This window comes from Seriola aureovittata, chromosome 23 (assembly GCF_021018895.1).
Source record: "Seriola aureovittata isolate HTS-2021-v1 ecotype China chromosome 23, ASM2101889v1, whole genome shotgun sequence".
In the NCBI taxonomy this organism is placed as follows: domain Eukaryota; kingdom Metazoa; phylum Chordata; class Actinopteri; order Carangiformes; family Carangidae; genus Seriola; species Seriola aureovittata.
In genome coordinates, this window is record NC_079386.1 from 4,661,014 (window position 1) to 4,673,798 (window position 12,785).

At 40.2% G+C, this 12,785-nt stretch overlaps 1 protein-coding gene and 1 long non-coding RNA gene across 2 annotated transcripts; both read right to left on the bottom strand.

Moving 5' to 3' along the window:
* Nucleotides 1-1,874: 1,874 nt before the first annotated feature.
* Nucleotides 1,875-4,496, bottom strand: LOC130164692 (uncharacterized). The gene is made up of 6 exons (XM_056369580.1): nucleotides 4,451-4,496; nucleotides 3,935-4,276; nucleotides 3,737-3,778; nucleotides 3,536-3,646; nucleotides 3,222-3,256; nucleotides 1,875-3,135 (listed from the first exon to the last, which is right to left on the bottom strand). The coding sequence occupies exons 1-6, from the start codon at nucleotides 4,494-4,496 to the stop codon at nucleotides 3,031-3,033; spliced, it is 681 nt and encodes a 226-aa protein (XP_056225555.1). The 3' UTR covers nucleotides 1,875-3,030.
* A 3,836-nt stretch (nucleotides 4,497-8,332) lies between these two features.
* On the bottom strand, nucleotides 8,333-9,461 carry LOC130164759 (uncharacterized). The gene is made up of 4 exons (XR_008826657.1): nucleotides 9,421-9,461; nucleotides 9,220-9,330; nucleotides 8,898-8,932; nucleotides 8,333-8,811 (listed from the first exon to the last, which is right to left on the bottom strand). It is a non-coding gene; the product is annotated as an uncharacterized LOC130164759 (long non-coding RNA).
* Between the last annotated feature and the right edge of the window lie 3,324 nt (nucleotides 9,462-12,785).

Sequence of the window (12,785 nt, forward strand, 5' to 3'; positions counted from 1 at the left end):
AGCTGGAAAATGTGGTTTCTTTAGTGGAGGAAACTCTGGAAGGTCACTTTCACCTCAACAATGCAAACTGCCGTGTGCCATCTTGCATGTGGGTGCTCCCTGTGTGTATAAATGTGAGGAGGACCAATGGTTAAACTGGGAGGGACAGAGAGTGTGACTCTTTTCTCTGCTCAGGAAGCCATTACTCCACTATATCTTTATATAGAAACAGTTGTTTGCTGCTGTATTATTGTTTAAAATCTCTTTTGCAGAACTTTCAACAATGTAAGTTATGTTTTGAATGGAGTCCAGTTGGCCCTATATAATTATGTCCCAATTTCTTGCTGGATCACCAGGGAGACAAACATTGCAGAAAGCACATTCAGCAGATGCCATATGCCTGAACAGTCATGTGAAGCATTATAATTATTGCACTTGGCTGTAGCACTATTTCAACTTTGTGCCGTACAAGTTGTAGCCTGCTACTTCTACCCAATGCTGTGGGTGTCTCAGTTTAAAGAGGAAGAGGCTGTATGTAGCATGAACCTGCAAAAGGCTTTTTTTTGTTACTGCAAGCAGGGAGCTCACGTGCAGTGTCAAGGTGAAGAAGGTAGAGAAGACCATGTGAAAAGAGATGGATTCAGTACTAATTCATTCTATCTAATTGCATGTCGCCATATACAATGATAATGTTTTATCAGTTAAAATGAAAGTAGTAGATTCTTTGTGTGAAAGTAGCACAGCTTTTTTGCATGTGGTTTTATAGCAGCAAGCTGAGGCTGTTATTCTAGCTGAAACACATCGCGTTCTCACCACAGTGGAAAATGACAGTGGGAGGAGGCACAACACTTGTTGCTTGTGCACATGTGCAGGCAAACACAGCCAGGGCAGAAAGCTAACCCTTTGTGTTTCTCATATACACATTCACAGTGTCAGCATACAGCAGAGACTAATATTCAATTAAAACAGTCAGTATATACAAATAGAGAATTAGTTTATGAGACGTCAGTGTATCTTTTATCCTGTGCCTTACACAAATTCAGTCTTTTGTCACCAGTGCTCAAACCGCACTGTGCTGTCAAAGACGTGACGTTTACCTCACAACTCTTCCCTCCCTGCAGACTCTCCCTGAAGAGGAGGCCCCTCTATTGACAGTGTTACACAGGAAACTAACCCAGTATTCATGGCTTCATATCAGATTGTATAAACCTAGGTTTGACTGTAGATGCCTCTGTTTTTTTTTTTTTTCTACATCAGTTGTCCTCAGACCACACTGGGCTTTTCTATCATATATATCTCACTCCTCCCTCTTTGCAGAAGACTCCCTACAAGTAAATTTGTCATCTGTGTCTTTTTCTGGCTCCTCCTCCATCAAACCCCAAACAATGTTGATCACCACAGAGTGCTGATTTATTCCATTGTTATTGTCTTCACAGGTAGAGAGGCTGATATTATTTAGTCAAGAACAAGAGCTCAGACCACACTGTGCCGTTTCTTCCTGTGGAGAGATGTGTATCTCACCCTGAAGTACAAGTGGTTCTAAAAACCTTTTCACATTAAGGACCCCTAAACTGACACAAATTAGACCAAGGACCCCCATCTGATGACTTTTGCTTTTACACATTTTATTATAGAATGTGTTTGAAACCCATGACCAAAATAGTCATATTCTTTCATTGTGTTACTCTTGATGGAAATTCGCTGTTCTGAGATCAGTTATGATAATCCATTACACTGTGATTATCACCTCAAATTGTATATGTTTGAAAAAGTAGCTCAAACTAAAATATGAAAATGTGATTTGAAATTATAAAAAAATATAATACAACAAAGTCACTTGCAAGTCAAAAAATGCCACTCGGTTGAGTTTATTGCAAAAGTACGTAGTTGTTTACAGGTTGTACACAAAGCAAAGAAATAAAACAGGTGCTTGATGTCAGCTTTGGTTGGGTACACACTAACCGGTTCAGCATGACCATGGTGATTCTTCCTCAGACAGAGATTCAGACGGTTTATCTACAGTGACGTCGTCTCCATGCGAGCACTGAGCAGCACCCACCGGTGGCTTTTGCACATGCACTACTCAAAGGTCAGGTGTGTGGTGTGGACTGCCTGAGGAAGGAATTACCTGATCACGCCTTAAAAGCAGTCAGGACGAAAGAAGAAAGGGGGCAGGGCCAAAGGAGGTTCAATTACTGTAAAAATAAAGAAGCATTCCTTTCCTTTTATGGCCCCAAATTGTTTCAGCAGATACAATAGTTGAATCGCTATGCACACACGTTATGAATGTAGTTAATGTTTCTTTAGCCAGGAAGGAGTGCAGAAAGACGCAGGAGAGGGACTTTCAGCACAGGAAACACAGGCAGCACAAAATCCTGAGGCAGGAGAGATTTGTTACTGATACTCTCATGAAAAGGTTTGTTGTAGACTGACTCACTTTTCTCCTCTTTGTGGTCAACACCTTGAATCACACATTGGGATGGTGGTCTGTGGGTGGGCGGGGTTGTGGCTGTGAGTGATGGATGGTAGTTGCCACCACATTGTTCAGACCTGGTGTTAACATGCGTCCTCAGTAATCCGATCACATGTGGTCAGCTCTACGTTCCTCAGTTCACACCTGGCTTTAAAATGTGTCTCCAGAGTTTCAACCAAATTTTATTCTTAATTCAGACATTCAGCACATTGTTATACACATCCACAAAAACATACTATATTGATGCAGAATGTTCTTCAGTCCAGAGAGATACAGGTGATGCTATTCCACATGTCAGCATTACAGAAGAGAGGCAGACTTCATTCACTGTGTTTTCAGGTTTTAATTTTCAGGCCTCATGATTCCCCCTCTGTGCTCAGACCACACTGTGCTGTCTCTTCCTGTCAAACAAGTCATGTGTTTCTCACTCCCTCCTCCTCTGCTGCAACACCAGCCATATTCTTTTAGACATGAGACGGTCTTCATGGCACCTTCACTGTAAAATGAATACTTCTGGACAAGAGTAATAGTGACCCCTCCCCCTCCACTAGCCTCATCCAAACAGCAGGTTAATGAGTCTATCTGGTGGCAGCGTACACAACATTTGGCTCCAGCTCTCTTCTTCTTCTTGCTGCTGGACCAAAATCCACTGTTGCGTAGTTCAAGTCACCAGAGTGCAGATTCTGTAAATGTAGTGAGTATTTATACTAAGTGATGATGTGACATGTTAAATCATGTGTATTAAAGTCAATGTTTAAACTGGGTTCACCTCTCTCCGTTGTGGGTCTTTTTCTTCATCCTCACCTTAATGACAGAGATAAGACATCTGGTCAGATGAGTCACGTTCAGTGTAAAATCTTTGAGTAGCACTTTGTGATTCGGTGCCTTCATAAGAGTTTAAAGGTCAAAGGTCAATGTTTTCAATTATCTCTATATCTGCTTGATGGTTTGGCACAAATACCTGCAAAACGAATGACTTCCATCCAGTACTCAGGGGAGATTCAGTTAAATGTCATTTCTCAAATGCTACAAGATGTGAAAAATATTCTCAAATACAAAAGATACAGAAGCGTAAGAAAATACCTTTCTGAAGTTTCCTGATTTTAACAACCAGACCAATGATGACCATTACAAGGAAAACAGTCAGACCGCCCAGGATCAGACTCGTCAGCTCTGGTTTTTCATCAGACGTTTCTAAAACAAAACTCATGAAGTCAGACTATAAACTTTCCATTTGGTGGCTTGAAACCAGGCTAACAATCTGCACAATGAGAGAAATCTTACTCTGAGACTTGCTGTCCACGTCATCATCAGATCGATCACTGCCTTTTAAGGAAATAACGAAAAACGTAACCTTGATCTTATTTTGACAGATCTGCATTATAATCACATTTTGATATTTAAATAGCCACTTTTTTTGCACAGGTATAAAACTGTAAACGTATGTTTGCATTGTTAGAAGATGATTTACAGTAATCTTACCTTGAACATGTAAATCTATTACACTGAAAACCAGACGTCCACTTGTGTAAAATCCACAGAAATACAGTCCAGAGTCTGAGAAATCCACTTGTCTGATTTTGAGAAAGACAGTGGAGATGTTGGAGCTCATTTCAAATTTTCCATTTTCATATCCATCGCAGTATTTAGCCATGGTGCGAGGTCCAGTCAGAACAGAGATACAGCTGACTTTGGTTTTGTTGACCAGTCTTAACCAGAATGTCGGAGGGTCATAATCAAACATTTTGGAGCAGTGCAGTGTGACGTCTCCACCAGACTGGACGTCCACAGTCTGATACTGAGACACTGAGACAGAGATCCAGCCTGAAACAAACAGCAGACACAACAAGAGTTTTATCTCTGAGTGTATAATGTAACAGTTACTGGAATAAAGCAACAGCAACAATTCATTCAGCTCTAATGTGGAAGTTTAAACTCTGGTGGGTCAGAGTCACCATAGATCTAAATGTAATAGAGTAATTGAGTGTCAGTACTCACTGATGCTGCAGAGAAGTAAAGCTGTTATCAAGGTGAAGGTCTTCATGGTGTGTACGACTGCAGCGCTGCAATGTCTCTAACTGAACTGTGTAGTGAGGGTGATAACAATATAAAGAGGTGGGCTGTTCTTCTTTTTGATCAAAGAAAACTTGGCTCATGCTGACATGCCCCGAAATGCAGAAGTTGATCAGAATCTTAGTCTCAAGTTTTTCTTTAGAGCATGTTATTGACAATCCTTTTATATTTTAGTTGCTATTATGTCCAAATGAAATATTAAAACAGAGGCAGAGAGGCAGCCTGATCCAACAAGAGATTCAGATGTTTTACAGTAACATGAAGGTGAACAATACGTCTTAATGGGTTAGAGAAGTCAGCAGAGTTGCAGTGTAGGTGACAGCGAGAGTAATTCAGTTCCAGTATCTACTGAGGCTGCAGAGAATGAAAGCTGCTACAAAGGTAAAGTTCTTTATTGTGTGTTTTAACTGCGGCTCTGAAATGTCCATAACTGAAGTGTTCTCCAAGGAGGCTGCTCTTTACATATAGAGGCCAGGTACTTAACCTGCTGTCTCAAACTCACCACATTCAGGCTCAAAGTCTGTTTCATGGTTTACCATGGCAGACACTTTTTGTTAGTTTGTTTGGACTTTTTTAACTTCTATTTTTATTTTGTAGTTGGTTTCCTTGTGTCTCTCAATGTTTTTACTTCCTGTCTTGGTCCTGTTTCTCAGTGTGGTGATTGCCTGCCCCAACCTAATGTGTTTCACCTGTATTCAATCACCCTTGTCTCCCTTTTCTCTATATAGTCTTTGTGTTCCCCTTTGTCTGTGTCGGTTCGTCTTCAGGCCCCTTTCCACGCTGGCTGATCCCCTGTCTGACTCGGACTTGGACGACTCTGACGAGTCCCCTTTCAAGGGAACTCATATGGCCATTTTTACGGGGTTTTGTGGTGGCCACAGAAGGCGAGGTCATCATGGCTCCCGTTGCCACAGGGAGGCTCGGCCCCAGCCCGAGGTTCCTCGCTTCCTGCCCAAGCCCCAGTCCCAGGTCTCCTGTTTCCAGCCCAAGCCACAGTCCCAGGTCCTCAGTTTCCAGCCCAAGCCCCAGCTACCCCACTGTCCAGAGCCTCTGCTCTCCTGTGGCCAGGAACCCTCGCCAACCACCCTGGCTGACGCATCAGCTGTTCCAGCGTCAGGGTTCCCAGTTGGCGTTTCGTCGGTTCCTGACTCAATTCCCGGGTCGACCATCCTGGCTGACGCATCAGCTGTCTCAGCATCAGCGGTCCCAGTCGACTCCTCCCTTGTTCCTGAGTTAGGTGTTCTGGACAATGTCTCACCTGCTCCCCATTTCCTGTCGGAGGCCCAGCTGACTCCTGATTCTGGTTCCCAGTCAGTGGTCCGGTAGAATCCTGCTCCCCGTTTCCTGATGGCGGTCCGGCCAATTCCTGCTCCCATGTCCTGTTGGCGATCCAGCCGAATCCTTTTCCTAGTGTCCTGTCGATGGCCCAGCTGACTCCTGATTCTGGTTCCCAGTCGGTGGTCTGGCCAACATCTGCTCCTAGTGTCCTGTTGGCAGGATGGCTGAATCCTGCTCCTTGTGTCCCATTGGCGATCCAGCTGATTCTGGTTCCCAGTCAGTGGTCCGGCCGAATTCTGCTCCTCGTGTTCTGTCGGCAGACCAACTGTCTCCTGGTCCTGTTAACCAGTCGGCTCCTGGCCACCCTCTGGAGGAGCTCTGCCTCCCACGCTGGCTTCCTGCTTGCCCTCCAGAGGGGCGACGCCATCCTCCGGCTCGACCTCTGGAGAGACCTCGTCTTCGCCGCCGTCAACGTGCTTGCCATCCAGAGGGGCTCCGCCTGCCATGCTGGCTTCCGCCTTGACCTCTGGAGAGACCAGGTCTTCGTTGTCGGCCTCCAGAACGGCTCCATCCATTTGCCCGACCTGCGGGTCGCTCCACTTTACTGCCCACCCTGTCCATAAGGCCTCCGAGCCGCCCCCCTGAGTTGCCCTGTTTTGCCCCTGAGCATCAGAGGATGCTCTCCTGCTCTGCCCCTGTGGTCTCAGGCTCTTTCCATTGCCTGGTTGCGTTCCCTCCTGTCCACTGGCCCCTGAATCCCTTCTCCGGTACCCCTCCTCCCGCCTGACTTAGTGTTTGTGCTTTTTAAAAGGTCGCCTGGAATCTGACCCTTTGGGGGGGGGGGTGTGATGGTTTGCCATGGCAGACACTTTTGTTGGTTTGTTTGGACTTTCGTCACTTTCTCTTTTATTTTGTAGTTGGTTTCCTTGGTGTGTCTCAATGTTTTTACTTCCTGTCTTGGTCCTGTTTATCTGTGTGGTGATTGTTTGCCCCACCCTAATGTGTTTCACCTGTGTTCAATCACCCTTGCCTCCCTTGTGTCTATACAGTCTTTGTGCTCCCCTTTGTCTGTTGGTTCATCTGTTGATCGATGGTTTTTCTGTGATCTGTTCATGTCTGGTTGGTCCTCAGTCTGTTCATGTTGCCAGTTCTTGTCTTCTGTTGTCATCCCCTGTGGTTCCTCGTGTTTTGTCCCGCTGTTTAAGTTCTTGTGTAACCCTTGTGTTTCGGTTTTCTTTTGTGGTTCACCAGCCGGTTCTTAAGCTGATAAACTTTTTGCACCTCATTCCCCTGTGTTGGCTGCATTTGGGTCCAGCCTTTCCCGCATCGTGACAGAACATGACAGTCTGGAGGAAGGTGGAACAGAGCAAAGCTCAGTAATATTTTAACTAAAGTCTAGAAATGAAGATCAAATGTGATATTCACATTCACAACAGAAGATTAGCATAAATGTTGTTCACATTAGTCCCTGAAATGCTGCTTCAGGCAAATGTTTGAAGTCTGACCTTTGTCAACAGGAGCAGTGGCACTCAGCACAACTCAAAAATCATATTTGTTGATGAATTTTGAACAAGTGTTGTTTCTCTTTGGACACATGGCGACCTTTGTTAGGTGTGGTTCTGGTGCAGAGAGCTGGTGGCCAAGCTTCCTCTGGTTGACACCTCACTAATGATACAGATACAGATACGTGACTGACACAGTCAGTGCTGTTTGTTAGTGCAGTGAATTGACTGGCAGCTATATGACTACACATACGCATCCAAAGATATCACAGAGGGAAGTCAGTGTTCACTGCTCCCTCTCTGATTCTACCACTAGAAAGCTTTGACTTCACAGGCCTCATGGTTTTCTCCTCAGTTGTGCTCACACACACCTTTCTGTCTCTTCCTGTCAAACAAGTGATGTGAGACAGAGACAGACATCCAGTCTGACACAAACAGTACACACACCACATTTAGTTGTTTTAACAACTAAACAACATGAACTACTGCTTTTAATAAAAGTCAGCAAGAATGTAAGTTTCATTTACAGCTGGTTGAACACACACTACTACAATTAGCAGTGAAGTCAAGAGGAGGGTGCTTTTCTTTTTCTTCCTTTAACTGAGCACATAAACACTTCCAGGAAAATAAGATTTGATGCAAACGTTTATGCTCAAGGAGTACAAGTTAAGAAGGTTGTTTGTGTGTGTGTGTGTGTGTGTGTGTGTGTGTGTGTGTGTGTATGTGTGTGTGTGTGTTTGTGTGTATACATGTGTGTGTTTGTGTATGTTTTTGTGTGTATGTGTGTGTTTTTGTGTTTATGCATGTATGTGTGTGTATGTGTTTGTGTGTATACATATATGTGTGTGTGTGTGTGTGTGTGTGTGTGTCGGTGGCTTTACTTCAGGCTGAAGTTCAGATTCGTCAGTGATACAGAAAGTACTCTTTGTCGCCACAGTGGCGAAAACAGTGACGAGCTGCTCATACAATATATTCACTGAAAATTTTAACCAAATTTTATTCTTAATTCAAACATTCAGCACATTGTTATACACACCCTCAGTTAAAACATACTGTTACTATATTGATGCAGAATGTTCTTCAGTCCAGAGAGATACAGGTGATGCTATTCCACATGTCAGCATTACAGAAGAGAGGCAGACTTCATTCACTGTGTTTTCAGGTTTTAATTTTCAGGCCTCATGATTCCCCCTCTGTGCTCAGACCACACTGTGCTGTCTCTTCCTGTCAAACAAGTCATGTGTTTCTCACTCCCTCCTCCTCTGCTGCAACACCAGCCATATTCTTTTAGACATGAGACGGTCTTCATGGCACCTTCACTGTAAAATGAATACTTCTGGACAAGAGTAATAGTGACCCCTCCCCCTCCACTAGCCTCATCCAAACAGCAGGTTAATGAGTCTATCTGGTGGCAGCGTACACAACATTTGGCTCCAGCTCTCTTCTTCTTCTTGCTGCTGGACCAAAATCCACTGTTGCGTAGTTCAAGTCACCAGAGTGCAGATTCTGTAAATGTAGTGAGTATTTATACTAAGTGATGATGTGACATGTTAAATCATGTGTATTAAAGTCAATGTTTAAACTGGGTTCACCTCTCTCCGTTGTGGGTCTTTTTCTTCATCCTCACCTTAATGACAGAGATAAGACATCTGGTCAGATGAGTCACGTTCAGTGTAAAATCTTTGAGTAGCACTTTGTGATTCGGTGCCTTCATAAGAGTTTAAAGGTCAAAGGTCAATGTTTTCAATTATCTCTACATCTGCTTGATGGTTTGGCACAAATACCTGCAAAACGAATGACTTCTGTACTTCCATCCAGTACTCAGGGGAGATTCAGTTAAATGTCATTTCTCAAATGCTACAAGATGTGAAAAATATTCTCAAATACAAAAGATACAGAAGCGTAAGAAAATACCTTTCTGAAGTTTCCTGATTTTAACAACCAGACCAATGATGACCATTACAAGGAAAACAGTCAGACCGCCCAGGATCAGACTCGTCAGCTCTGGTTTTTCATCAGACGTTTCTAAAACAAAACTCATGAAGTCAGACTATAAACTTTCCATTTGGTGACTTGAAACCAGGCTAACAATCTGCACAATGAGAGAAATCTTACTCTGAGACTTGCTGTCCACGTCATCATCAGATCGATTGCTGCCTTTTAAGGAAATAAACGTAACCTTGATCTTATTTTGACAGATCTGCATTAAAATCACATTTTGATGTTTAAAAAGCCACTTTTTTGCCCAGGTATACAACTGTAAACGTATGTTTGCATTGTTAGAAGATGATTTACAGTAATCTTACCTTGAACATGTAAATCTATTTCACTGAAAACCAGACGTCCACTTGTGTAAAATCCACAGAAATACAGTCCAGAGTCTGAGAAATCCACTGTTTTGATTTTGAGAAAGACAGTGGAGATGTTGGAGCTCATTTCAAATGTTGTATTTTGATATCCATCGCAGTATTCAATCGTGGATCCGATCATAACAGAGATACAGCTGACCTTGGTTTTGTTGACCAGTCTGAGCCAAAATGTCAGAGGGTCATAATTAAACATTTTGGAGCAGTGCAGTGTGACGTCTCCACCAGACTGGACGTCCACAGTCTGAGACTGAGACACTGAGACAGAGATCCAGCCTGAAACAAACAGCAGACACAACTAGAAAATTCCAGGGAAATTTTGAGTGCCACGGGGGCTACTGCCGGGATGAGTACATGATTTATTTCCAGTGTTCAAAAGTCACCCTGATCATATTCTGGTTTTGAGAAATGTCTTGATATAAAAGACTCTGATATAAAACAATGTCACATCCCTCCATCATGTATTATGTGGCAAATATCTCATATTCTGTCTTGTTTTTCGGTATTTTTATGCCTTAGTATACTATGATGTTTTGTGCCCTACAATATTATGACGTCTTTTGACATTTTTATGCCTTGCTATACTGTGACGTTTTTTGAAATTTTCACTCCGTACTATAAGATGGAGATTTTTGGCATTTTTGTGCCTGACTATAACATTTTCACACCATACAGTATGATGATGTTTTTTCTTAAATTTCATGCCATAGTGGACTATGACATTTTTTGACAATTTTATGCCTTACTATACTATTAAGTTTTTTGAAATTTTTATGCAATACTATACTATGAGGTTTTTTTTACATTTTGACATCATACTATCCGATGAATTTTTTGGGCATTTTTATGATTCACTATATCATGACGTTTTATGCCTTACTATACTAAAACTTTTTTTTGACATTTTTATACCTTAGTATACTATGACGTTTTTTAGCATTTTTATGCCATATTATAGTATGATGTTTTTTGAAATTTTATGCCATACTATACTATGAGGTTTTTTTTACATTTTCACACAATACAGTATGATGACGTTTTTTGAAATTTCATACCATAGTATACTATGACATTTTTTGACATTTCTATGCCTTATTATACTATGACCTTTTTTTAAATTTTATGCCATACTATACTATGATTTTTTTTACATTTTAACGCCATATTATACAATGAAGTTTTTTGGCATTTTAATGCCTTAATATACTATGACATTTTATTTCTTAATATACCATAATTCTAATGATATTTTTTTGCCTTGCTATGCTATGGCGTTTTATACCTGACCATACTATGATGTTATTTGACATTTTTATATCTTAGTATGATATGACGTTTCTTTACATTTTCATGCCAGACTATATGATGAGGTTTTTATGAAATATTATGCCATCCTATACTATGAGGTTTCTGAAATTTTCACGCGATAGTATACGATGAAGTTTTTTGGCATTTTTATGCCTTACTATACTATGACGTTTTGCATAAAATTTCAAAAAACGTCATAGTATAGTATGGCATAAAATTTAAAAAAATGTCATAGTACATTAAGGCATAAAAATGGCAAAAAAAATCATAGTATAGTCAGGCACAAAACGTCACAGTATAGTAAGGAATAAAAATGCCAAAAAAATACATATTATAGTAGAGCATAAAATTTCAAAAAACGTCATAGTATAGTATTGCATAAAATTTCAAAAAACGTCATAGTATAATATGGCATAAAATTTCAAAAAACGTCATAGTATAATAAGGCATAAAAATGGCAAAAAACGTCATAGTATAGTCAGGCACAAAACGTCACAGTATAGTAAGGCATAAAAATGCCTAAAAAAGTCATATTCTAGTAGAGCATAAAAATGGCAAAAAACATCATAGTATAGTCAGGCACAAAACGTCACAGTATAGTAAGGCATAAAATGCCAAAAAAATACATATTATAGTAGAGCATAAAAATGGTAAAAAACGTCATAGTATAGTATGGCATAAAATTTCAAAAAACGTCATAGTATAATAAGGCATAAAAATGGCAAAAAACATCATAGTATAGTATGGCATAAAATTTCAAAAAACGTCATAGTATAGTATGGCATAAAATTTCAAAAAATGTCATAGTACATTAAGGCATAAAAATGGCAAAAAACATCATAGTATAGTCAGGAACAAAACGTCACAGTATAGTAAGGAAAAAAATGCCAAAAAAATACATATTATAGTAGAGCATAAAAATGGTAAAAAACGTCATAGTATAGTATGGCATAAAATTTCAAAAAACGTCATAGTATAATAAGGCATAAAAATGGCAAAAAACATCATAGTATAGTCAGGCACAAAACGTCACAGTATAGTAAGGCAAAAAAATGCCAAAAAAAGTAATATTATAGTAGAGCATAAAAATGTAAAAAAACGTCATAGTATAATAAGGCATAAAAATGGCAAAAAACGTCATAGTATAGTCAGGCACAAAACGTCACAGTATAGTAAGGCAAAAAAATGGCAAAAAATGTCATATTATAGTATGGCATAAAATTTCAAAAAACGTCATAGTATAGTATGGCATAAAATTTCAAAAAATGTCATAGTATATTAAGGCATAAAAATGGCAAAAAACATCATAGTATAGTCAGGCACAAAAGGTCACAGTATAGTAAGGCATAAAAATGCCAAAAAAATACATATTATAGTAGAGCATAAAAATGGCAGAAAACGTCATAGTATAGTATGGCATAAAATTTCAAAAAACGTCATAGTATAATAAGGCATAAAAATGGCAAAAAACGTCATAGTATAGTCAGGCACAAAACGTCACAGTATAGTAAGGCATAAAAATGCCTAAAAAAGTCATATTCTAGTAGAGCATAAAAATGGCAAAAAACATCATAGTATAGTCAGGCACAAAACGTGACAGTATAGTAAGGCATAAAATGCCAAAAAAATACATATTATAGTAGAGCATAAAAATGGTAAAAAACGTCATAGTATAGTATGGCATAAAATTTCAAAAAAGTCATAGTATAATAAGGCATAAAAATGGCAAAAAACGTCATAGTATAGTATGGCATAAAATTTCAAAAAATGTCATAGTACATTAAGGCATAAAAATGGCAAAAAACA

Coding starts and splice junctions, on each gene's coding strand:
- LOC130164692 (XM_056369580.1), bottom strand. CDS start 4,496: ATGAAGACCTTCACCTTGATAACAGCTTTACTTCTCTGCAGCATCA. Junction 3,779..3,934: donor AATAGATTTACATGTTCAAG/GTAAGATTACTG, acceptor TTTCCTTAAAAG/GCAGTGATCGATCTGATGAT. Junction 3,647..3,736: donor CGTGGACAGCAAGTCTCAGA/GTAAGATTTCTC, acceptor GTTTTGTTTTAG/AAACGTCTGATGAAAAACCA.